At 41.0% G+C, this 27,898-nt stretch overlaps 1 protein-coding gene across 1 annotated transcript; it reads right to left on the bottom strand.

The window, feature by feature from the left end:
* Positions 1-148: 148 nt before the first annotated feature.
* LOC136626167 (CUB and zona pellucida-like domain-containing protein 1) lies at positions 149-27,727 on the bottom strand. Its single transcript, XM_066600979.1, has 12 exons — positions 27,702-27,727; positions 25,405-25,434; positions 23,774-23,791; positions 21,878-21,907; positions 18,976-19,029; positions 13,959-14,118; positions 13,409-13,620; positions 9,538-9,676; positions 7,006-7,226; positions 3,826-4,001; positions 1,799-2,187; positions 149-529 (listed from the first exon to the last, which is right to left on the bottom strand). Exons 6-12 carry the CDS (start codon positions 13,961-13,963, stop codon positions 277-279), a joined length of 1,395 nt encoding a protein of 464 aa, XP_066457076.1. The 5' UTR covers positions 13,964-14,118; positions 18,976-19,029; positions 21,878-21,907; positions 23,774-23,791; positions 25,405-25,434; positions 27,702-27,727; the 3' UTR covers positions 149-276.
* Positions 27,728-27,898: the final 171 nt, after the last annotated feature.

Here is a 27,898-nt window from a genome sequence, read left to right as displayed (position 1 = left end):
TAAACAAGTCTTTACACTATGGAGAGGCAGTTTATTGTACAGCAAGTGAAACTTCCGAACATACAGTTACATGGATTCAAATGAAAAAAACTTTAACAACTTATCATTTTGGCCAAAATATCAGTTTTATTGGATTTCAATTGTTTTAATATGAATGAAAATGATCTCAACTTTATTATTGAGACGTCTTACATTATTAATCGTCAGTAAATGTTTCTTCTGTAGAAAACAGCAAGTATTTATGACTTGTATTTCCCACCAACGTGACGATGCTTGTTAATTATTCAGAAGCTTAATTGGTCCGGTGATGGCATAGAGATGCTCATCATGGGGCTCCGCTGCTCTCTTGTGTCTTGGATTACAGCCCTGCTTGCAGCGTGACTGTGTATCAGACTCATCGCACACAACCAGTTTGCACTGAATATACACACTGGGGTGATAGCTCAAGAAGCTGAATGCACTGAATCCAAATCTCACCGTGCTCCGGGAGGGAGAAGCATAGGACTGATAATCTGGGACCTTTGGGCACCTGACATTTAATAAGAAAGAAAAGCCACTTTTAGGTTTACACCACAAATAGATCAGATTGCATCTAACAGCGAAGAAAAAGCTATTAAACGGCAACTGGACTCATTGATGATGTTACTGTGACTCAAACCTGTATCTTGTGAAATTCTCTATCAGTTTGATATATCACACACCTACCTTCCCATTGGAAAACTTAGAGTTGAATCCAAGAAGGCAATATTGAAAGTGACCATCACGGTTATGATATGACCTAACAGGTTTCCCCCTTCCTCTGGAGCTTTATGCAAAATTGCATCACCATCTGCTAAACATTTTTCATTCTATATAGGTATTTCCACATTTTTGAGACACCCTGTACATATAAAGCATGGTGCTGGTCGAAGGATGCCATTAGAAGTGTGTGGAATCCTTACAAGCAAATGATTAATGTCCCATGGACTCCTTTCTTCATGTTGGACCTTATTTTGTATTTCTAGTGGAAACCTGGGATAATAATTGCTACGTACTGCGCCAAACAGAAAGCTGTTAGCAGCTCACCATCCTAGCACCATGCTTCGACACCTTTTTCGGAAGTTGCACCATGTCTTTAGACCTTCTATGAACACCACTGTTGCAGGCTTGGACTGACCCATAGGGGAACATGTGAATCCCCCGGTTTGTCCTAAGCAAGAATGGGACCCATACAGATAGGCAGCGACAGCATCTCAGCCAATCTATACTTCTATATAAACTGGCTAGCTTATTCTCTGTTTTCAGAGGGAGTAGCTGATTGAGATGACATCTAGAAGCAGGTAGAGATGACAGATAACTGTGGTCCACTTTTTGTAATGGGCCCCCTGAAAGCAATGCCAATTGTAATACCCGAATGGTGACCCTTGCCTGGTCCTCCAGAGCAAGAGATGCTCCTTCCACTATGGCTGAATAGAGAACCTCCTTAGTAACTCAGAGTTCCCTAATATACAGTGGTACATGCAAAAGTTTTTCTTCTAAATCAGACATCTTAAATATATTATTTTCATGCAATTTCTACCCAGTCTCATGCTGGACCATAGATTCAGACTTTCTTTGGTGTTTGTCTCCACTTTATATGGAGTGCCAAAAGAAGTACGAAAAATGGGGAAATTAACTGAAGGACAACTTTTTCTTGCATCCAAAAAGCTGAGAATATGTGCTATTTGCTTACTGCAATTTGTATTTTCCTGGAGAGGACAGATAGCGATACAAAACTAAGATTTCACCAATACTTATACCAAAAAGGACAATGACTTACCCATTAAGCACGAGCTTATAAACATCGCGTGTCCAAGAAAAAGGAATCGGCGAAGCCACACATGTATGTACAAACAAGACCAGGTTAGGATCGGTGGTGTCCAAAGTGGCTTGTAAATACAAATTTTCATTGAGTTCAACCACGTATGGATTATCGTACACTGGGTGTTTGAAATTTGCAGAGTTGAAGAAAGTTAGGTTAGCTGAATACAGGCCATGCTGAACTAAATAAGTCCCCGAGACGTCTTCCGGAACATATAAGGAATTTACTATGGTATTTTGGAACATCTGACAAATCAGAGTGTGATTTGGTTTCTTTTTGCGAATTACCCTGGGTTCCATAGAGTAAGTAATTAGAGAATTTGTATAACTGATGATGTCGTTCGTAACCTGATAAGAGGAAAACATAGAAATATTTGAAGTATCCAGCAGCATAATGTTAAACCACAACCTGCAAATGTGTAGAAATGAGGACAACGGTAGAGCCTCAAATGCTAGCTAATAGTAACGTTACCATTTAGTAATGAAAAAAACCATATAGAAATGAATCATCTTTACTGAGCAAAAATCACATCTAAAGCATTGAAATTATGGTGACATCATCTCCATGTTGAAACAGACAATATACCAGTAAATCACAAAATACAACCACGTTGGCAGAAAGTAACCGAAGTGCACAAGTCATAACTGTCACATATGTGCAAACCAATTGGTATATTGTGGCCCAACGTGCATTTCGCTTTTTGTTTCGGCCTTGTTGGCTGTGACGTTTGATTGCATGTTAGCCATATTTCTAAGTCAAGTGAATGATCGAAAAAGTTAAGAGAATAGATTATTGCCTTGCACAAACATGAGAAGGGATACAAAAAGATAGCAAAGGCAACGAATGTTCCTAAAGATACAGTTGGAAGCATAGTATGGAAGTTCAAAGTTAAAGAAGCACGGGCTACACTACCTGGAGGTGGCAGAAAAGAGAAGCTATCATCGTCTGCCACCAGAACCCTAAAGAGACAGGTGGTCAAACCCCATGGGTGACTGCAAAATACCTGCAGCAGGATTTGGTTGCAGTGGGCACTGAGGGTCCCTTTGGCACAGTAAGGTGCATACTAAATGCTAAAGGTCCTGGGAGGTTCTGGAGTGGTTGTCACAGTTGCCTGATTTGAATTTCATAAAAAATCTTTTGCAGGACTTGAAGATGGCGGTTGTAGCACACAAACCTAAGAATATTGGTGACCTGGAATCCATTGCACAAGAGGAATGGGCTGAGATTCTTCAGGTAAGCTGTCATCAGCTGGGGTTTGGCTATGCATCATGTTTGCACTAGATCATAACAGAAAAGGAGCTCTACTAACAGTAAGAACTACAGATACTTGTCATGAAGGGGTTGAAGAATTCTGAGAGTTGCATTTTGTGTGATAATTGGAGAAACCACTTGTTAAATTAGTTATGTTGAGCTCTTCAGATTGTTTTTTTGCAAACAGCTAAAAGTTTCTAAATTTGGCAAGTGAATCTAATTTGCATTAAGGGTTGAAAAATTTTGGTTGTAACTCTATTCTGCTATAAGAGCCTTTTATTATACACTTGACAATATGTAATGTGATTTATTGGAATTTGTCCATTTCAATATGGAGATTGTGTGATCATAATTGTAAGATTTTAGATTTGATTTTTGCTGAATAAGCGCTGGAACGTATCTGTAAAATGCAGCGTTTTACTGATGTTTGTAAACACCAGCTCTGCTGGCAGAGATCGGGTATGGCTGCAGTGTGTAGTACCCCAAAGTTGGGGTCCCTCAGCCCTGCTACAGCCACTCTGTAAATGTATGTGTATATAGTTGTGAATGTGTGTAATTAGGTGTATATCAGTTTGAATAGTCAAGAAAGTGTTAAATTCTGGTGTTCCTATTGCCTAACCTTGCCGAATACACCCAAACCTGCTCTAATACCCCTAGCTAGTACTAGGATTGGATAGAGGAAGAAGAGAAGTGTTAAGAATTATGTTATTAATTGAACTTATCTTTATTCCTACCTGTTTTTGAGTTTGACAACTCTGATAAGGAATGTGGAACTCTAACCAGTCATTTAGAATTCTGGGGCGGCAACTGGGATCACGCAGGTGCATATCATCCGTAGTGAGACCCAAGGAGTTCAGATACCGCAAAGAGACTCGAGCTTCCATGGAGTCTGAATGGCAGGACAGAATTACTGAAAAATATAAAGAACAGCTTTATTTCAACTACTTATGGTACAAATATATGACAATATGACACCAGATACCAAACCAGGTAATATTCAGATGCCCCGCTTACCCCCAAGAAAAATAAGATCCTGTGCATACATTCTTAAGAAGTAAAACTACACACTTTCAGTAGTTAGTTATATCACGTTAACTATTTTTTTAATATCTTTTCCCCTGACTTTTTTTTTACATTGTTTTAGTTCTATTGGGGGTTAAAAGCTAAGAAAAATAATTTAAAAAAAAATTTATGTATGGGAATGCATTTCTCATTTTGTTTCGGTCGTTTTGATATATAATATGTATGGTTTTGGGTTACAGGGCGCAATTAGTTACGGTTTTGGTTGGCGTCGGCTTTGGGTTTCTTTCTTATGTATTTATTGTTTTTTTTTCTGTAATTTTTTAAAATTATTTATGTAATTATTATTTTTACTATCTATGTCCCCCATGACATCTCTGGGGGACATTCACATGTTTTGTTTTTTTATTATTTGACATTTTTCAACTGTAGCTGAGGCATCCATAGGAGGCCCAGTTACAGAAAAAAAAATTCCCAGTAGTGATATTAGTCACTGGCAGAGCTGATCACAGTCTGTTACGACCCTGCAGCTCTGCTCTAGCAGGGAATCCCGGCGGTCATGTGACTGCCGCCTTCCATAGTGGAAGAAACAATTCCACTTTCACTTTTTAGTACATACAGTTAGGGCCAGAAACATTTGGACAGTGACACAAGTTTTGTTATTTTAGCTGTTTACAAAAACATGTTCAGAAATACAATTATATATATAATATGGGCTGAAAGTGCACACTCCCAGCTGCAATATGAGAGTTTCCACATCCAAATCGGAGAAAGGGTTTAGGAATCATAGCTCTGTAATGCATAGCCTCCTCTTTTTCAAGGGTCCAAAAGTAATTGGACAATGGACTCTAAGGGCTGCAATTAACTCAGAAGGCGTCTCCCTCGTTAACCTGTAATCAATTAAGTAGTTAAAAGGTCTGGGGTTGATTCCAGGGGTGTGGTTTTGGATTTGGAAGCTGTTGCTGTGACCAGACAACATGCGGTCAAAGGAACTCTCAATTGAGGTGAAGCAGAACATCCTGAGGCTGAAAAAAAAGAAAAAATCCATCAGAGAGATAGCAGACATGCTTGGAGTAGCAAAATCAACAGTCGGGTACATTCTGAGAAAAAAGGAATTCACTGGTGAGCTTGGGAACTCAAAAAGGCCTGGGCGTCCACCGAAGGCAACGGTGGTGGATGATCGCCGCATACTTTCTTTGGTGAAGAAGAACCCGTTCACAACATCAACTGAAGTCCAGAACACTCTCAGGGAAGTAGGTGTATCTGTCTCTAAGTCAACAGTAAAGAGAAGACTCTATGAAAGTAAATACAAAGGGTTCACATCTAGATGCAAACCATTCATCAATTCCAAAAATAGACAGGCCAGAGTTAAATTTGCCGAAAAACACCTCAAGAAGCCAGCCCAGTTCTGGAAAAGTATTCTATGGACAGATGAGACAAAGATCAACCTGTACCAGAATGATGGGAAGAAAAAAGTTTGGAGAAGAAAGGGAACAGCACATGATCCAAGGCACACCACATCCTCTGTAAAACATGGTGGAGGCAACGTGATGGCATGGGCATGCATGGCTTTCAATGGCACTGGGTCACTTGTGTTTATTGATGACATAACAGCAGACAAGAGTAGCCGGATGAATTCTGAAGTGTACCGGGATATACTTTCAGCCCAGATTCAGCCAAATGCTGCAAAGTTGATCAGACGGCGCTTCACAGTACAGATGGACAATGACCCCAAGCATACAGCCAAAGCTACCCAGGAGTTCATGAGTGCAAAAAAGTGGAACATTCTGCAATGGCCAAGTCAATCACCAGATCTTAACCCAATTGAGCATGCATTTCACTTGCTCAAATCCAGACTTCAGACGGAAAGACCCACAAACAAGCAAGACCTGAAGGCTGCGGCTGTAAAGGCCTGGCAAAGCATTAAGAAGGAGGAAACCCAGCGTTTGGTGATGTCCATGGGTTCCAGACTTAAGGCAGTGATTGCCTCCAAAGGATTCGCAACAAAATATTGAAAAAAAAATATTTTGTTTGGGTTATGTTTATTTGTCCAATTACTTTTGAGCTCCTAAAATGTGGAGTGTTTGTAAAGAAATGTGTACAATTCCTACATTTTCTATCAGATATTTTTGTTCAACCCTTTAAATTAAACGTTACAATCTGCACTTGAATTCTGTTGTAGAGGCTTCATTTCAAATCCAATGCGGTGGCATGCAGAGCCCAACTCGCGAAAATTGTGTTACTGTCCAAATATTTCTGGCCCTAACTGTAGTTCTCATTGAATGCATTGTACTCGAGAAAGGAGAAGGCAGAAAGGGTTAAAACCCCTCCTGCCTTCTCCTTTGGGTTATCAGCTGTGACTAACAGCTGACAACCCGTCCTGCTTCTGATTGATTGCAGAATGGTCTTTAATGGGTTAGAAAAAGAAAAACTTAGCAGAACGGAAGCAAAGAAAAAGCTTGTAGTTGTTAAAAAAATCCATTGAATGCAATGGGGAAAAAAAACTGATTATTTTATTCTCACCGCTTCAGAAACTAAATAGAGTAACGGAAACCTTGAACAGGGCTAATGCTAGTGTGAAGGAGTCCTTATATATTTATATTTTAGAGTGCAAAATAGCGGTCCTCGAAAAGGAGCTAAATCTGTCTCTCTAGAGTCACCTGTAGGTCGATACTCCGTTAGCCAATGTCATTGCCTTCAAGGCTAACTACCTAAAGATGACACTTGAGATACTTTTTTTTTTCCTTCTGGAGAATAGCTACTTTGCATACTTTTACCAGGGAGTATTGCCTGCAAGACTCCTTACACCAGCTGGATCTCCACAAGGGTCATTACCTTCCAAGAGATACATTTTAGGGCAAAATGCTCTTTTATTTAATGAACTTTAAAATTACCATTTGTGTTGTCTTGGAAAACCGTGTAATATGCAGCAATGAATTCCAGGCCCAAGTCAGTACCCTTACGGAGATTGGTGTACACAAAGCTAATGCTGTTGGATGAAGAGGTGAAATTCCGTCCATTTGTCTCACAGAGTTGTCCAAGTAAGGGTGACGTTTGTGGAGGCCCATCATAGACGGATAAAGTGAAGGAGTTGCAGGAGTCGGAATCTTTCATTCTGACCATTCAAAATACAAAAAAAATGAAATTATCTGTGTTTAGTGGCAAAAAAAAGGAAAGATGTTACAGAATGAAATAATACTTTAATAATACTAAATATTAATCTTTGTATCCTAGTTAGGTCATGATGCTAACTAGAAATACAAACATCAGTTCGTAAGCCAATGTGAGAACATAAACTAAAAAAATATGAAAAGTTACGAAATTACAGTAAAAACACCATAAACTATGCATTACATATAAAAAATGCAGTGTCGAGCCAACCGAAACAGATGAACTCTGTTTTGGTCAAATTTGCCAAATGTTCGGTGCAGCATTAACCCAAACCACAGGTGGTTTGTCTCGGCAGGATCCACTAAAATTCCTCCTCCATCTCCTTCTCAGGCAGTTTGTTTCAGCAGAATCCACTAAAAGTCCTCCTTTTTATTCTCCTTTTCCTTCTCCTCCTCCAGAAAAAGGAGGAGTAAGAAGGAAGAATTATGATGGCCCAGTGGTTAGCACTGTTGCCTTGCAGTCCTGGGGTCCTAGATCAAATCTGACCAAGCACGACATCTGCATGGATATGTATGAATGTTTGTAGAAATCCATACAAATATCTATGCAGATGTCCTTGGTCAAATTTGAACCCAGGACTGCAAGGCAACAGTGATAACCACTGAAAGGAGGAGGAGGGCTTTTAGACATTTATACACCAGTTTTAGTGGTATTGGTGAAGTACCGGTTCAGTTAGAACTAATTCGGACGAAACCAATCTTTCTACCAAAGTTCGGCGAACCAAATTTTCAAAAGTTTACTCACAGTTAAAGAAAATGCTTACAAAAGAGTAAAAGCATAATGCACCGGCAGGATAAAGTTTTGAGAATATGGATCGCAAGAAGTCATGGCCAGGAACCCCTCAATTAAAAAAAATAAAATTATAGTAATTGACAGTATACTGGCTAATTATCATGATTGTATGGAACACAAACAGGGTATTCTTTTGTGAACCTCAGTAATAAATTGTAATCTGTTTGTGAATTTGGAAGCAAGTGTTCAATTTCCCTGCAGTGCCATCGCAGGAAAAATCAAGCATTACACATGTTCTATTGAAATTACCAAGCTGTTTGTGCAATGCATGCATGTGCTTGGTCCTCCAAGAGACCTCCCCATATTAACTCAAAATCTTCTAAGTAATGAATTTGATAATGTGCACTCCATAAAAATGGCACAATACTAGCACTGCATCATCCCTATATCAGTACTGTGCATGTATTTTCACATCCTTAAAGGGGCTATGCCAAGAACACAACCCCTGTTTAGAACATTATAGACTGGGATTTCCTGGTGGGGACAAATGGAGAGCCAGCCTGTAAGATCGCCTCCTGTTTGGGAGGAATTTGAGTTGTCTTTCTATTCCAAAGATGGTATCACCGAATCCAGGAGGTGGGTGTAGCTTTGGTGGGTACACTGGCGTCACAGCACCTGCATTGGACTATGTGATGAGCCTGTCGGCACATGTGCAGCCTCATTTGGCGATGGACAGTGAGGGAGCGACATCTCCCCAGGTCCTTGGTGATAGGCTGCCTGGGAAGACTGACAGCCCAGTCAGCCTATCATCACTGTTAGGGTATTTTAACTGGCTCCACTTTACAATGGATGGCGGTTATATTACTGCTCTCAGTAGTGTCTTGGGTCTTCAGAGGCTTTGATATGTTTTCTTGCACTCTCTGTGTTCAGTGTGACATCTATTGTCCATATTTGTCACATATTAGGTTAAGCTTTGTGGCTTTCAGTCTTAGTTAACCCTGTCTCTGCCCTAGTCAGCTCTCCCTTAGTAGTATTCAGATCTTTACCTCTTGGTGGCTTTCCATATTCTTGTACTCCTCTATGGACATTTTAGGGAGGACCCAGGTTCCTGCGGCAGGGTTGCCCCCCGTTCTTTCCTCCTGCTGTGTTCTCCTAGTCGCAGACCTCTGTAATCAATTAGGTTCAATTTCCATCCTACTTTGTCCTGTAGGTGTCCTACACCTAGTTCATATCTTCCCATATATGCGTTGCTCAGCCTGTTGCAGATTTATCTCTTTAGAGTTTGTCATCCATTGCACAAACAGGTCTGAGCTGACATGGCAGACAGTCATTCCTCTGAGTGTCTGTCATATCATGTCACATTTCCTGAATGGGTCACGGTTTTCAAAATCAGCTGTTTTCTAGGGATGCAAGGAGCAAGACCAGGGTAATAAGCTGTTTGCTCCAGGGGTTGTTTCTGATGGGACAATCTCTTTATAAGGCATCTTATCTAAACATTTCAATATTGATATTCATACATTTACCGGAAGTGAACAAAGTCAAGATGAATCTTGGAATTGTTGCTACCAACGATGTGCCAGACACAGTAGTCAGAAACTGAAGGGGTATTCCAGGGTGATTGAAGTTCTCCATGTAAATCTGTAAAGATGCCTCCACAGTTCTCTGCAAATGTTGTCGAGCAAAAATTGTCAATGTGTAAACTTTAAAAATACACATTATATGTTATACTTGTCATTCAATAAACCTACAAATAAATCTTTTCTGTACACAGAATTGAATAGTTTGTGCTTAACTTTTTGGACTAAAGAATCTTGGACCATGAAGGGCAAACTTCAAACACCTTTTGTCGGCATAGTCCTTCCATCTGGCCTAGGAGATTTTGCTACTGTGAAGAAGGGAAGTGACAGCGAAACTTCCCTAACCATTACCCTGAGGGACCTTCATATCGTATGTACGACTGCATTCAAAACAAGCAGAGTAATGGTGAACACTGAACTACTTGAGTAATGGGATCTTGAGGGTTTCTACATCTTAGAATAGCACATTATAATACTGAAGTAGAAGAAACATGGCTGCTTTCAGAATCACCACACCTCAGTTGCAATACCTACACAAACCATGGACAGATATGGTCCAGAGACACAGAGGAAGTGTCACATCAATGCTGATTAGGCGCACTACTGTAGGCAGGACTGGCAACATTGCAAGTATCAATTCAGACATAGCAGAACTGCTTACCAGACTTATCTTCACTCCAATCAGTCAGATCTTTGGAAAATTGGTGCTGCTAGAATGGTCCCTTGTCAGGAGTGGGAATTAGCACTAAATTCCAAGTAGACAAGTTCAGCACCCAGTCCAGTGAAAAATATCCTGGTTAGCATACTAGTTTCAAATCACACAGCGTTCCATGCCAGGAGTATGAACCTTGTGGGGTTTGAAACTAGTAGAATAACCAGTATGTCCTGATTATTATTTTTTTAAACATGAAATAAAGCTTTAGTTTTATATTTTCACTGGATGGAGTTTTGGACTTCACTCTTTGGAATTTAGGTCTGGCCATAACAGACAGAGAATCACCGGTGAACCCTCAGAAGGTGCTAATGCCACCACTGCACATTGGGCCTGTTAGGGCTGGCCAGGGCAGATGGACAGAGAATCCCTATGCCAACCCTCACCCGTGTCCCTACCTACTTGCCCCCCTGGGCTAAGCCCCAGGGTGACAAATTGGCGACTGTCCCTGCGCTGCACTAGTGTCAGGGATCCCGGATAGAGGGACTGGGAGACAAACAGGTACCTGAATAATAAACAGGTCGTAATCAGCAACCAGAGAATAGTCAAAACCAGGCAGGGTCAAAACCAGAAAGCACATGCACAGTACTGAAGGATAAACCAGAGGCGAAGTTAGAGGCAAGCAGTAGTCAAACACCAGAAGTAAGGTCAAAGATAGCGGGTGTTGGCAGAACGGATCAAAACCAAAACACTAGCAATGAGAGACCGGATGACCAGGTTTAAATGCAGAACTCCCTGCCCAGAGGGCGGGGGGGGGGGGGAGTAACATGACCACCAGGGGGAATCATAAAACCACCTCCCCCCAGCGTCCACGACCAACCACCAGAGACGCCGGCCCGGGCCCCCGCATCCCCAGTGGTGACCCCTATTCTAACAGGTCCTAATCAAATAATTAGTGATATCTCTAGATAAGGAGTACCCTCAAGACTTTTTCCCTAAGATACATAGGGACATAGTGTTAAGGCTGAAAAAAAATATATGTCCATCTAGTTCAGCCTGTTAACCCCCAGTGTTGATCCAGAGGAATCCCATGACGTAAAAATTAAGTTTGTAAATTTGGCAAATAAACCTACCTTGCAATGGGAAATTCACTGGGGACACCCCCTAAAAAATAACTTAAAAGTTTTTAAAGATAAATTTAAAAACAGGGGCTGATATCAAAAGGACAAACAATACACAAAAAATACTACTACTCCAAGTGGTCCGGGATAATGGATCAAATCATCCTGGAACACTTATTCATAAAAAGGATTAAACTCATGGGAAACGTCACCAGTCAGACAGAAGGAGGAGGAGGTGAGCACCGCATAGTATGAAATCAGCTGCAGATAAGCGGCTGATTTCCGGTCAAACATGCATCAATGATACAGATTTTGACAGTTTTTTGGATGCAGAAATGGTGCTCTCTGTCTCTTTTGAAATTGGCCCTGTAGTTTATATAACAATGGAGGTAAAATCATACGTCGTGATAAGCCCCACCCCTGACCACACCAATTTGTCCCACTTTGACCCAGGGGAAAATCTGGTCACTTTAGCTAGCCAGTCTATATCTCTGCTTGCTGTGTGATTGTGCACAGGTCAGTCAGCCAGCATTTTGCTTACATATAAGCTTAAGCAGGCTAGCCAGTTAATATCTCATCTGCATATAGCTTAAGTATTATCAGCTTATAAATAGAGATGAGCGAACGTACTCGGTAAGGCCGATTTCGCAATCGAGCACCGCGATTTTCGAGTACTTCACTACTCGGGTGAAAAGATTCGGGGGTCGCCGGGGGGAGGGGCGTGGCGTGGTGGAGCGGGGGGTAGCAGCGCAGAACAGGTGGGAGCTCTCTCTCTCTCCCTCTCCCCCCCACTCCCCTCTGCAACCCCCCGCTCACCCACGGCGCCCCCCGAATCTTTTCACCCGAGTAGTGAAGTACTTGAAAATCGCAGTGCTCGATTGCGAAATCGGCCTTACCGAGTACGTTCGCTCATCTCTAGTTATAAATCAAACTTGCTCATCATCATCCAAAGCTGATGCATTGGGGAACGTGTCAAGCGTTTTTATCTAGTTTTTGCTCCTCTATACAGAGTTTTCTTCACTTTCAAGCCCTTTTATTGAGCCTGTGTGAGGTTATCTAGAGTCTAGCTATTTCATTGATTTGAAGGTATCTATCCTAGGCTGAGTGGGATTTTCTATTTAGTTCCTGAGCCTTCGTATGGAGTTCTCTTCTTTCAACCCATCTTATTGAGTCTAGCTATTTCATTGACTTTGACGTATCTATTCTAGGCTAAGTTTTGAGCTATAGATTAGTCAGAATTAAATTCTGACTTTTCTATTTATCTAATTTCTGAGGGCTTTTATAAATAATAGATTTGAGTTATCTTAAATCAGCTCATGTAGATTGAGGAACAAAGTTTTTCAACTATTATTTAGAGGTTCACTGACAACGTTTCTCCTGCTGGTTACTCTGGGGTTGCATTCTGTATCAGCACACTGACCAACTATCTAACTAAAATATTTGGTTATCTATGGTCCCTTGTGTCTGACCGATGCGGTTTCCCATGAGTTTAATCCTTTTTATGACTAAGTGTTCATGAATTATTTGATCCATTATCCCGGACCACTTGGTTGAGTAGTATATTTTGTGTATTGTTTGTCCCTCTTTTGATATCAGCCCTTGTTTTTTAATGTATCTTATTAAAAGTTATTTTTTAGTGGGTGTCCCCAGTGAATTTGTCTTATAGTTTTACATTTCCCATGGCAACTGTGATTAACTTGCAATGGGGGGTAAATCATTTTGATTGCAACTGTATATTTGATGCTCATCTTTTTGAACTCAAGGAAAACATGTGAGAACTCTCAGAAGAGTAAGGATGGCACTTCCACCAGTATATACTAGATTTAGGTGATTATTGTATAACTTCAATATAAAAAAGTTGCTTTTTTTTCAATAAAATACAGTAGATCACTTTCATAAGCACAAAAGCAAATTTCACGGGGTTAATAACTATTTTCTATACTTTTGAGGTATAAGCAATTAAAAATACCACTTCTTAACTAGCAACCAAAATAGTGTTACACAGTGTTATGGGCTGTCGTTACGAATTTGCTTGCATCGTTACCTGACATAGAATTTGTTGAAGATGTGTTATAAAAAGCTTCAAAGCCGGTATTTTGTACAGATCCATCAGTTCTGAACTCAATGGTCATGACATTCGATAGTGCATGAAATGTGCTCTTCGTTGGTTGGCAAACTCTACCAAGTAGAGAGCTTTCGGAAGGTCCATCATATATGTTCAGAAAGTCCCGTGTACACTTGTCATCACCTTCTAGGCTGTTGAAAAAATACAAAACAGTGTATGGACATGTATACAGTATAGACACTCAATTCCCCTCCTTGCAATACAATTGTTCTAACATCTACAAATTTCTTATGACTTGCAGAAATATTCTACATGATATTCAAAATTCTCACCATGACTACAACCTTATAAGTAGAAACAAAAGGCATAGACAATAGACACTTATGAGCACAGTTGTGGAAAAGTTTGGAGGTAAATGATAGATGTTCAGGATATGCAGATAGTAGGCTAACCTGGGGGCCTCACAGTGTACATCAGAGCACCATTAATGACCCCAGGCAATAACAACAGATATTTAACCAATACTTACTCCATCCTTGAAAAGTAAAGACTTATGAAAGTATTTGGCGGGGACCGGATTTCCCATTTACACTGAGTATTGATAGGATAAGAGCTGGGATACAATGGGCTAGTAATTCTGCCAGAACTTCCAGTCAGTATTTCTCCGCAATTGTAATGGTCTTCCCTTTCTGGAAGAACAGAAATATACAAATTTTCACTTAAAGCAACCTCTGGTCCTAGGACTGAAGGGGGAGGTTATATTACCTGGTGCCTTCCTCTATGCGCATAGTGCCATGAATCCGTCTTTTCCTGGGACCCATCAGCATCCTTATAACATGGCCAGCAGCTTCTTAGATTACCTAATGCATACTGTGCATCAGTACTCTACGACACTACATGCTACTCTGATTGGCCAGCGCTGCTCATGTGAGCAGTGATAGCCAATCAGAAAGCAGTTGTAATGTCTGAATGCTGATGCACAGTGTGCCTCCAGTAGTCTAAGAAACGGTGCGGTCATGTTACAAGGCTACCAAGGGGCCCCAGGAAAAGATGTATCCTTTGCACTATGTACATAGAAGAGGGTGCAAGGCAATGCAAACTATAGATTAAGTGGCACACTGTGTGAAATGTTTTTGGCACCTCAAATCCCCATCTTAAGAAAAAACTATAAAATATTTATTGCAGTCTGCCTGCATACCCACTTCAGAACAGCTCCGTGAATAAATACTAGACCAGAACCAAGTTCAGTATATCGATACAGCACCAGAACCAAGCTGTCATGAACTCTGCCTTCTTTGTGGTCTTTGATCCAGGCAATTCTAATATTCTGTTCCCTGGCTCTGATATGTCTCTTGCCAGTGGGCAAATGGTTAATCCCTCGTGTTTTGGGCTCCACCATTCCTCACCTGCTTGCTATTTTCTATTTAGTTTCTGCTATATAACCCTGTATGTTCCCATAGTCTGAGCTTGATGGTCAAGGTTCATGTTCCTACGTCTGTTCCTTTGTTCTGCTTTCTAATTTATTCCGTTCCCGACCAAGTCCACCTTGCCTGTTCCAAATTCTGTTCCTGTATTGTTCTTGTTTTTATTTAAAGGGGTTGTCCCGCGCCGAAACGGGTTTTTTTTTTCCAACTCCCCCCCCCCCCGTTCGGCGTGAGACAACCCCGATGCAGGGGTTAAAAAAGAACACCGCACAGCGCTTACCTGAATCCCCGCGCTCCGGTGACTTCTTACTTACCTGCTGAAGATGGCCGCCGGGATCTTCTCCCTCGGTGGACCGCAGGGCTTCTGTGCGGTCCATTGCCGATTCCAGCCTCCTGATTGGCTGGAATCGGCACGTGACGGGGCGGAGCTACACGGAGCCGGCATCCTGCACGAGCAGCCCCATTGAGAAAGGAAGAAGACCCGGACTGCGCAAGCGCATCTAATTTGGCCATTAGACGCTCCATGGAAACGAGGACGCTAGCAACGGAGCAGGTAAGTGAAAAACTTCTTATAACTTCTGTATGGCTCATAATTAATGCACAATGTACATTACAAAGTGCATTAATATGGCCATACAGAAGTGTATAGACCCACTTGCTGCCGCGGGACAACCCCTTTAAGTCTTCATTGTCAAGACTACTCTTTGGATTGAAGTTTAATTTTGCCTAGTATCTTGCCGTGCCTGTCGTCCTTACAAGACCTCAACCTCAAAAGGAACACATCTCGCCTAGGGAACTCTCATCCCATGACTCAAGCGCAGTACACAAATACAGTACCAGAACCACGTTTATAGTATTAATATAGTCTCTATCACTAAGTGGGGTATCACTGTCCTGCCAAGCCTTTGTGTTTTTCCCTCGTCAATACCTAGACTATGCTAATTTTTGTTCATGCTGGAGGAGTTAAGTATCTGGCTTTGTTGTAGGCTTTTGGTGTCATTGTTATGGGGGACCTGTGGTTGTCATTGTGTGCATGTCATTTGAATGCACAGAAACATATGGTGTTTTATGAACCTTCTACCCATCATCAGCTTCAGTTCTTCAGTTTTTTATGTTATTTTTTTTTGCTCCATTGTTTTTATTGAATTACACTGAACACTGCCATATAATAAAGTGAGGGAATTTCCATATGAAAAGACAATATATTATAATATTAGTTGATATGATAACAATATACCCGCTGCATAATAAAAAATGCTACAAAGTTCATGATGGATATTATATCTTGATTCAACCATCCCACGCTTCATTCTATAATTACACCAGTAGATGGATCTCAATACAAAGGATAAAGGCTCACAGAGAACAACATACTCCATACCGGGCAGAGCCTTCTTTGGACAATGAGTCTCTTAATTCACTGTTGAAGAGTTCAAACTTATTAAGTAACAGGACTTACTAGGTAAAGGAATGAATGACTAGTTTTAACCCCCCTAAAGGGCATATCTTACAACAAGAACTCGTCCATACGTGCCATTAGGGAATTGGAATGAGGTCCTGAGTGGGGATCTTGAGCTTTATAACAGCAGCTACAGCTTGGACAGACTATTCTTAGTGCTACGTTTGGTGACTTCCACCAGTGCCATAGACATTGAAGAGATTGGCAGTGTAAATGCAGCTCCATTCAAACTGTTCCTAGAAGTAGTCATGCAGCTGGGTAAAGGGGGATAGGAAACCAATCTAACATGTATGGTTTGGGCTGAAATACCCCTTTAAGCCATAGGCTGTCAGTATGAAATCATATATGTATGCAATTACAATACTGCGGCCTGGGCCTAGCTGGGGGCCAAAAATATATATTGGTAAGGAAAATCCTGGAAGGATGCTTTCACACATGTGGAATACTTCTGCCGGGACGCAGCAGAATTTGCCACTGAGAAATTACGCACCATAATATACAGGGCTAACTGTGGATTTTGATGCGGGATTGCATCCATTTTCATTCCGCGTGAAAACCCGCACAGAGCCATGTGGATTTTGGTGTGGAATTCACCGTGACTTGCGGTGTGGAATGTGGAAAATTCCGCCCGTGTGAAAGCATCCAAAAACTCCTTTAAATGGCTGGGAATGCAGTTTTCTGCAATTCCACCCTTCCATTGTTAATTGCATGGACACACTTGTTGTACTTCTACCACCCTATTGGCATACAAATATATTATGGTACTTTTAGGCATGGCAAACCATGATGGCCATGCACCAAGAGGTGCCAGTTGAATACTTATTACAAAAGTGAAAAACAAAATGAGCAGAAGTGCTTTAAAGTTGAGACTTGGAAGGTTTTTAACCAACCTACTCAATTTTCCATTTAAAACAGAACACCTCTTCGCTAGTAGTCTTCACAGCTATTATTAAAGTACTTCTTACCATTGCAAGAACAAGTAAGTGAACCCTTTAAAATAACTTGAATCTGCATTGATTAGTAAAAAAATCTGGCTGATTGTTATTAGAGATGAGCGAGCATACTCGCTAAGGGCAATTTCTCGATCGAGTACCTGCCCGCTCAGGAGCAAAGATTCGGCTCCCAGCGGCGAGGAACGGAGGGAAAATCTCTCTCTCCCTCTCTCTCCCCTGCTCATGGCCTCAACTCACCTGTAACCCGTGCTGGCAGCCGAACCTTTTCTTCCGAGCGGGGAGATACTCGATTGAGCATTGTCCTTAGTGAGTATGCTCGCTCATCTCTAATTGTTATCCAAGTCACAATTATACACAGACACAATCAAACTAATAACACACACAGTGGCCCAGTTTGTGTCTTTTTGTCAGGACTTGAACCTGGGACCTCTTGTGCACTACGCAGCAGCCCTTTCTACTGAGCTATACAGTCCTTTGACAAGTGCCCCTGCTAACCCCTATTCTTGTCCCTTTTCCTAGCTCTTATCCAGTTTCTTTGATTGCTTTACCCTGTTTCCCCGATTGCACAACCTATAAAGCTAGCCTAGCACCTCCGATCCCTGCATATTTATTGTGCCTTGTGCCTGTAACCAAGCTGCCTCCCTGCATACCTGCCTCTCTACAAATTAGATCGTCTTTCTGTATTACTAGACCTCGGCTATCTCCTGACTGCGCTTCTGCTCAAACCCTGTGTACTGCACCACCATCTTATGTAACAGACCTCGGCTATTCCTTAATAACGCTACCATCCAGTAGCAGCTACAACATGAGACTCCAGTCCCATGATGGAATCGTGACACTTTTATTGAGCACAATGTGGAGTCATCCATACTGCAGGGAGATGAAGTAAGTGAACCTCTGTGTTAATTACTTCTCCAAGAGCTAACTGGTAAAAAACATGTTTTAATTAAGAAGTTGTTATTGGAAGCCAGGGTTTCACAGGTGCTTTGCACAGTAAATAAAGACACATGAAGCCTGGTTATTGACAAATTCCTTCTTCTCAAGAACGACTGATCAATGTTAACCATGCTTTGATGTAGACAACTTTCAGAACACCTTATAAGATATGTTATAGAGATGCACAAAGCTTGAAAACGCTAGAAAAACCTTGCTAAAGACTTGGATGTATATCAGCCCATGGTTAGGACAGATAATCTGCAAATGGAGAAAATTCAGGACTGTTGCTTGTCCCTGCAAGAGGGGGCTCCCTGTTAAAATCATTGAAGAGCACAACAGGCAATCCTGAAAATGGTGAGAAAGAACCTACAGGGAACAGCAATAAAGTTACAGAAGACTCTACAAACTAAAAAAAAACCTTTGTTCATATATCCACTATTAGAAAAATACTGAACAATAAAAAACTAAAAATATTGCAGCCTATCTTGAGTTCACCCCATAACACCTAAATGTTCCACAGTGCTTCCTGGAAAATGTTCTCCATGACAAAAGTGGAACTTTTTAACATTAAACACACATTGCTATGATTAGAGGAGAAAGCATACTTGGCTCTAACCTTATACATACAAGTTACATCTGCTTCCTGTGCACAGAAAATTTATAAAATCAAGTTTACAGCTGTTCTTCCTTTTCTAAGACTTCAAAAAATTTGACATCACATATGGGATTGTGTTGACAAAGTCACCTTGCAGAATAGGCACCCATTGAACTTACCAGGAGGTGCGGAGGTGGATCCCTGGGTAGTATATGAGGGTCCAGGGGAAGACACTGATGAAAATTGGAATATAGTACAGTATTAGTGATAGTTACATATACAGGTGTGGTTCGGTTGCTGGATCACCCCTTTTCAATAGGATCGCCTAGGGTAAAATGATAAACAGAGAGATCCTTACTCCTCTGTGGATGCTGAGATCCAGTGCGGCAGCCCACTGCGGTCCCAGGATTTGTTGTGAAAGATGATGTTAAATGTATCTTATTAAAAGTTATTTTTTTAGGGGGTGTCCCCAGTGAATCTGTCTTATATTTTGACTTTTTCCTTGGCTATACTGCGATTCATCATCTGTCATAGAAATCTCTGGGACTGCAGCTGGCTGCAGCACTAGATTATGGCGCCCATGGAGGGGTAAGTACATCTCTGTTATTTTACCCCAGGGCGGTAACCGCGCAACCCCTTTAATGCCTTCCAGAACTATATGACCTCATATATAGGACTGAACACAATTACATAGTTTGGATGAATTACTAGAAGGTGCAGAGGTGGAATTTTGGGTAGTAGATAAGGGGCGTGATGAACACATGGATGAAACTTGGAATATAGTATAGTAACTGTGATAGTATTATTTGGATGTGCATAGTTTAGTGCAAGACCTGATGAGGGGTGCATGACCCAGAGATCCAAAGTCTTACATGCTTTGCACCACATTTATGACCTGTTTTAGACATTTTTATACTCAGTGTGAGGACTAAATAAAAGTTAAAAAAAAAGATTAAATAAAGTTTTATAACAGTAAAAAAAATGCAAAAATAATAAAAGTAAAAAAACAACCTTTGCCCATTTTCCCATAAGAATCTAAGCTATTAAAACCACCCACATATTTGGTATTGCTGTGTACTTTTGAAACTATTGAAACAGCATAATATTTATCATGCATGGTCGAGGCCATAACACCCCCCACCCCCCCCCAATGCCAGAATTACAGGTTTTTTTGTTATCCTGGCTGCCAAAAAATTTGAATAAAAAGTGATCAAAAAGATTTATGTTTCCCAAAATGGTACTAATAAAAATTACAGCTCACTTCAGAAAAAAACGAGCCCTCACACAGCCTAATCAACGAAAAAATAAGAAATGTACAGGTCTCAGAATACGACGGAAAACGATTTTTGCTTAAGAAAAGATTTTATTTACTTTTTAGAACTACAACATTAAAAAGTCACATAATTTAGCATCCCTGTAGTTGTCCTGCCCCTTAGAACAAAGTCCATATGTCAGTTTTACTGCACTAGGAACATTGTACAAACTAAACCCCCCCAAAAAGATGCAATTGCATTTTTAAAATGTCTCCCCTTTAGGGTAAATGCACACGGGCGGAAATTCTGCAGCGGGATCTCCCGCAAAATTTCCTCCTGTGTCCGCTGCCATAGGAGTGCATTAGTTTCTGCAATCCTATGCAGACAACTGTGATTTGACCGTGTGAAAACTCGTGTGGTAAACAAATCATGGCATGCAGAGGCCTGCACAGAAACGTCACCGCTGATGCGCCGGCTCTGCTCAGCGCATGTGCCGGCTAGGCGGCAGCCGGCACATAGCAGAGCGGAGGAGGAGACGCCACAGGAGGTGAGCTGCGGTCACTGCTGGAGCACAGGTTGCATCCCGAGAATTCTCGCCGTTTGCTTGAGCCCTTAAGAAATTTTTTAAAACTCTTTCCATACATTAATTGGTACATTAAATGTTACATGTAGGTCTTCATAGCAGCTGTATATTCATACGAAGACTTTTTAAATCAACAGTTTACAAGGCTGCTTCATCTTGATTTTAGATACACTGAAGCAATAATAAAACATACAAGTGTACAAATTCTGTAATATAGCCGCACCGCAGAAAATCAAACGTCCTTCACTCACAGCCCATCAGTCTGGATAAGTTGGGGGCAGAAAAGTGGGAAATGAGGTTTAACACTGATAAATGTAAAGTTATGCACATGACAGGGGAAATACATGTCACTATTACTCTTTACAAGTCACTGGTCAGACCACATCTGGAATATTGGGGACAGTTTTGGGCACTGGTACTCAAAAAGGACATTTCAGAGCTTGAGCCAGTACAAAGGCGGGCAACTAAAGTAATAAATGGAATAGGGGAACTACAGTACCCAGAGAGGTTATCAAAATTAGAGTTATTTAGTTTAGAAAAAAGACGCCTACTGGGTGACCTAATAACTAAATATAAATATATCAGGGGACAATACAGAGATCTTTCCCATCATCTATTTATACCTAGGACTGTGACTGTAACAAGGGGGCGCCCTCTGCGTCCAGAGAAAAGAAGGTTTCTGCACCAACTTATAAGGGGGTTCTTTACTGTAAGAGCAGTAAGAATATGGAACTCTTTGCCTGAGGACATGGGGATGGCAAACTCACCAAAAGAGGACAAGAGGAGCCTGGATGCTTTTCTTGAGCGTTACAATATTACATGTTATATCACTGATTACTTCAGAAGGGTCGGTGATCCGGGGATTATTCTGATTGCCAAACTTAGATTCGGGAAGGAACATTTCCCTAAAATGAGGAAAATTGGCTTCTACCTTACTGTTTTTTTTCCCCTTCTTCTGGATCAGCATTGGGTAGCATTAGGCTGAACTGGTTGGACATATACCTTTTTTCAGACTTACATATTAGATTACTGTGACAGACATGCAAATCCCAAAGTAGCAGAAGATTGTGTCAAGATAGGACCATGAATAAATTTTAACTTGGCACTGTCATGGGCTGCCACCTTTACGATAAACCAGTTTAAACCATCGAACAAACCAGTTACAGCTGCTTTAAGAGTACAAAATGTTTAGCATGTAGTATATGGCAATTTAATAATTGTTATAGTTTAGATAAATGTTTGTACCTGGCGCCTCGGACGAAACTGGATATGAATCTAGAAGTAAGAAGAGAATAATAAGCAGAGATCTCTTCCTCCCCAGACCCTACAACATGGTTCTGGAGAACTAAGAAAGGTTATGGTAAGCGGATGGAGGGAAAATAAGTACTGTATCAAGTTATCTTATTTGAGAAGCAGTTACGGATGTGGTGGTGTTGACCGGCACTAGAAGGATGGGTGGGGCATTTATTTTCATCATGGGTGCCTATATCTGTATTTAAGCTCTTAGGATTCATGTAAATGCAGAAAGAAAATCATATCTTTGGCCGGTATAGTATATATCAGGCATGAAGCTAGACTCTTTAAGTCAATCACAGATTCAGTTGGTGTCCATCCCTCGTAAAGCTGGATTTCTAGTTTAGATGACCAATCATCAGCTAGTCTTGAATCTGTACCACATAAAGTAATAGTAAAACTTTATTATTAACTCTTGCTACCATAATCGGACATACACCACAACAGCCCACTTCTAATGTTATCCCTGATATGTGTGTGCATTATCCATATATACAGTAAAGATGAATAAGCCTGGCAAACCAATCAGTTCATTGCCCATTTAATCCATGATCATAATGCATGTCCCACATTAGCAAAAAGATGTTGAGAGAATCGCTACGGGGAAAAAAAAATTGGAGTTGCCCCCTCGCCCTTCATGAACACCATAGCAGTTCCTTTATGGCAAGTACAGTACACCAAAGTACTGTACTTGCAATGTTCTGAAGATCAACCTAATACATCTGTAACATGAGATAAATGTATTTTGATCTCATCACAAATGTTTACCTGCGCAGGTAACTCCAGCATCTTCAGAATGACCACAGTTGTGTTTGCCCAGTCCTGGATTGGGGCAATCCCACAGATGTGTTTCATTTCCTAAACAGTTTGAGTCATCCAAATAAATGGGTCCGATTCCTTCGCCAAAATAGGCATTTGAGTGAGCGGAGATGGCATATCCACAATGCATTTGGCGGCATACCACATTTGCATCAGTGATATCAAATATATCATCGCATACTGTCCCCCATTCTCCATCATGGTAGACCTCCACTCGACCAGCACATCGACTTCCATTTGCCAATCTCATGTCCATAGCTAGTGATACAGCAAAGGGATATCTTTCATCACACATTTTCAGGTCATAAAAGTTAGAAAATGCTTTTAAAGTTAACTGCATGTTCACCTTTGCATCGAACATACAATATAAAACAACTTATATATAATTATTATATTATATATAATTATATAATACACCTCATTAAACATATGGGTCTGAATTACCCTGCCACACACTCTTGAAGGCTGGTCTCACACGGTGGGTCTGATTCCACATGCTGGAGCCCTCAGTGGAATCCTGACTGTAGACGGCGTCTGCATGTACCTGTCTATTGTCTTTATCTGTACCGCGTATGGCTGTGGCAAGCCGCCGTCGGACATGTGCAGTACAGATTTTTTTTTCAAATGTTTACTTTTCCCACACTGTCATTAGGCGATGATGCGGATACCCGCATCTTATCCGCAATGTCAATTGTGGATGGGCAGCGAGTCGGACAGCTTCCATTGACTTCAACGGAAGTCGTCTGTGCAGAATCCGCAATAAAATAGAACATGCTGTGGTTTCATTTCTGCAAGCAGAAATCGCAATTGCTGTCCCCTCGCTTGAGCGGACATAGCGAATGTTCTATTGTCTGAATGCATGTGGACTACTGTGGATCGTCCACATGGGCGACGGTCGCAGATTCTGCAATGCAAATCGGGTCATGTGAGACAGGCCTAAGTCTGCATACCCGCTGCAGACATAAAATGGGAAAATATTTTTGAGTAGATGTTAAAAAGGTGTAAATGTAGATGTGAAAATAGACTTACCAGAACTATTCAGTGTGCCTGCAAACAAAAAACATATGTAGAGAATGTTATAAATAGACGTAATGTTCTTTTTTTGCATCATATTTAAAGTTACCCTCTGGTCTAAATTTGTCCAGGGACTGGAAGGGGTAGTTATATTACCTGCTGTGTGTATTTTTGGCTAAAGCCCCTCTGATCCATCAGTTCCAAGTCCCATTTTCAGCTTTTCAAGATGGCAGAACAATCTTTAGGCTACCTAATCCCTACAGTGCAGTGGCGTAACTATAGAGGATGCAGGGGATGCGGTTGCACAAGGGTCCACAAGCCTTAGGGGGCCCATAAGGCCTCTCTTCTACATATAGTGAGCCCAGTACTATGAGTAAAGCATTATAGTTGGTCGTCCTGTTACAGGTTTTGTATTGGGGCCCAGGAGCTTCAAGTTACGCCTCTGCTACAGTGCATTGTTCGTGTTCAACGACTAATGCGTTATACCTCCTCTCTGGTTGGCCAGCACTGCTCACATGAGCTGTGCTTATCAATCAGAGAGCAGTACTCAGTGTGCATTAGGTAGCTAGAAAATTGTAGTGGCAGTCTAGAATGGCTGAAAATAGGATCCCGAACTGGAGAATAGGAGGAACACTATTCTCCAGCCGAGCGACATTCATAAAACAACACACACTCACTCTGATTTATATTTGTAAGCGATTTTCTGGTGATGTTAGCAAAAAATCGGTTCAGGATGATCCGATCGCAATGACAACTCGCCCATGGACAGCCAGTCTTAGGCCTAGCTCCCAGAACTCCACAGCCATAGAACTGCACAAAGTGTGTCTCTTACCCTGTTATGCACCACAGTCAGTACTGTACACCTCCCACAGCCCTTATGCACAGCCTGTCTTTTCTCCAGAAAGGGGCCATTTTGGGAAAAGCTTAGCCAGCTCTTTTTTTAGCCCTCTCACCTGCTGCTTACTAATGAATTAACAGCTCAGAAGGCAGAAAAAAACTCTTTCCCTGCAGAACAGTCCTCCTCCAGTAGCACCTAAACACCCCTTTTTTGTAAAGGGGTGGTTACTGGCACCTAAACCCCAGCTAACTACTGAATGGTACAGGATCTTATTGATGCTTGCACTGCTATTGTCTCATAACAGTGAACTGAGCCCTGTAGCAAGCATATCATATATAGTAGCGCTTTGCCAGTAGGAGTGTGGGGTGGGTGGGAGGGTGGAGAGGGGGGGGGGGGGCATATTACACACTGAGCCCATTGAGGGATTTTCAGTAGCTCAGGGGTCTTCTCCAGTCACTGGAAGAAGACAGCACATTGTCATTTGTAGGTTTGTAATGAACCTACAAATGGGTCCTCCTAGCTTACGTGACCCCTATTGCTATGCCACTGCTCAGGGAGGCTGCTGCAATCTGTCTGTACACTTGCACATTGCCAACTCCAGTCACTGCCTCAGAAAATAAAAGTGATTTTGAGTTTGGAAGATCCATTTCAGGCTGCTTGCATTGAAGGTGTGACCTGTGGTGACTATCCTGGGTGATCCCAAGCTAATCCACTTCATAACATGCAATATCAAAATATATTACTGCATATAATTTTACTTTCAAAGGCAAAAATATATATATTTTTCCAGGCAGACAATTGATTATACCTGATGTTGTAGTCTCATAAAGCTGTGGACCTGTGAAAGAACCACACGAGTAAGCTAAGTGCATAAATAAAAGTCTGACTTACGTTACAGAGTTTTGTTATAGGAAAGACTGTCAAGTAGGAGGTGGGATTTAAATTACAGGTTTCCCCGTAATAACCCTATAGACCTATAATAGACAATCCCATTCACTAATTCAATATTGATGGCAGAATTTCTATGGTCAAGGGTTTACATACTGTACTATAGTCATATACCCTACAGCAGCTATGAGGATGCATTGTTACAAAGCAGTCAGCAGGAGGGAAGGGACTCCTTCCAGTGCCCCAATACTCGAGCATTGCAATATATAGTACAAGCAATCAAATGATCGCAAGTTCAAGTCACCCATGGGGACTAATTAAAAGTCAAAAGGGAATTTAATACAGTTTTTTAATCGTAAAAAAATAATAAAAGTAAAAATAGATCCCTTTCCCATAAAAAGCTAAACATAAAACACATATTTGGTATTGCCATGTATGTAAAAGTCAGAACTATTGAAACATCAGAATATTTATTCTGCATAGTGGAGGCCATAAAAAAAAACTAAATGCAAAAATTGCTGTTTTTTTTTGTTATCCTGGCTCCCAAAAAATATGAATAAAAAGTGATCAAAAAGTTGTATGTTTCCCAAAATGGTACTAATAAAAACTACAGCTCATCTCACAAAAAATGTATCCTCACACGTCCTAATCGTTGAAAAAATAAGAAAGTTACAGCTCTCAGAATAAGGTTTAACCCCCAAAGGACCAGGCTGTTTCGATTCTAAAAGACCAGACACCCATGTGGTGGTTTTACTGCCCTATTTGTTTTCCTTCAGCTACCAAAATTATTTTTGCAGTTTTTTTTTTGCAGGGCTATTTTTCCGTCTCTTAGTTTTATTAAGAGTAAAAAGCTAAAAAAAAGTTTTTTTCAAATATAAAGTTTTCTCAATTAGTGTATTCACGCTAAAATAAAGTATGGGAATAGATACCTCACTTCAGATGTTTTGATATATAATTTGTATAGTTTTGAATTACAGGACGCATATGGAAACCGTTTCGTTGGCATTGGCGGTGGGTCATTTTGTGTTTTTTTTTTTAATGTATTTTCTTTTTTATTCTGTAATTTTTTTACTATGTTCCCCATGATGTCATATAAAGCCTTTGGGTGTCATTCACATTGTCTTTTTTTTTCATACTTTTCGCCTGTAGCTGGGTCATCCATAGGAGCCCCAGTTACACGGCAAAACATCCCTCTGTAGTGACATAGCTGATCAGGGTCTGCAAGGACCCTGCAGCTCTGCTCTCACAGGGGCACCCAGTGGTCACGTGATCGCTGGGTCGCATAGAGGAAGTAATACTTCCACTTTCACTTTTTACTACATAGCACTCATTGAGCGCTATGTAGCCGGGAAAGGTGAAGGCAGAATCGCTTAAAAAATGCTTCCCCCTTCTCCTCCGGGTCCTCTGCTGTGTCTTTAATCCCTCACTATCCATCTGCTATTGGTGGGGATTAAGGTCTAGGACTAAGTGCCGTATATTTACCATGCTTGGTCCTTAAGGGGTTAAAAAAAGGTTTTATTTACCTTTTAAAAATAGAAAAACATTTAAAAAACTATATTATTTCGCATCTCTATAATTGTATTGACCCATAGAACGTTAATATGTCATTTTCACTAGGAATGCTATAAAAACATCAAAAGAGGTCTAGGGGCACATGACGAGAACATTGTTCTTCCTCTTTACAAGACAGCTAGGGAAAACCTAGACATAGAAGAGGGTCCTTTTACTGTAAGAGCAGTGAGACTATGGAACTCTCTGCCTGAGGACATGCTGAGGGTGAACTCACTAAAAGAGTACAAGTGAGGCCTGAACACCTTTCTTGAGTTTTACAATATTATATGTTATGTCACTGATGACATCAGAAGGGTCGTTGATCCAGGGATTATTCTGATTGCCAGATTGGAGTTGGGAAGGAATTATTTTTCCCTAAAATGAGCAAAAGATTTTTGCCTTCCTCTAGATCAGCATTTGGTAGTGTTAGGCTGAACTGGATGACATATGCCTTTTTTCAGCCTTACATATTATGGTATATTACTGTGACAAAGTAGCAGTAGATTGTGTCAAAATAGGGCCATGCATGAATTTTAACCTGGCACTGCCATAGGCTGCCACCTTTACAAAAAACCAGTGTGTTTAATTTATGGCAGTTTTAAGAGTACATAATGTTTAAGTATATAGCAGTTTAATAATTGTTATAGCTTAGATAAATGTCTGTACCTGGCACCTCGGAAGAAACTGGATATGAATCTAGAAATAAGAAGAGAAATAATCAGCAGAGATCCCCCCCCCCCCCACCCACCCAGAGCCTACAACAGTTGGCGTCCATTCCTCGTAAATGTGTATTTCTAATTTAATTGACCAATCATCAGATGGTCCTGAATCTACACAAGCTTAGGTAGCTTAGCTTACACAAA

Source organism: Eleutherodactylus coqui, chromosome 4, assembly GCF_035609145.1.
Source record: "Eleutherodactylus coqui strain aEleCoq1 chromosome 4, aEleCoq1.hap1, whole genome shotgun sequence".
Taxonomy (NCBI): Eukaryota; Metazoa; Chordata; class Amphibia; order Anura; family Eleutherodactylidae; genus Eleutherodactylus; species Eleutherodactylus coqui.
This window is presented reverse-complemented; position numbering and strand designations above follow the sequence as displayed.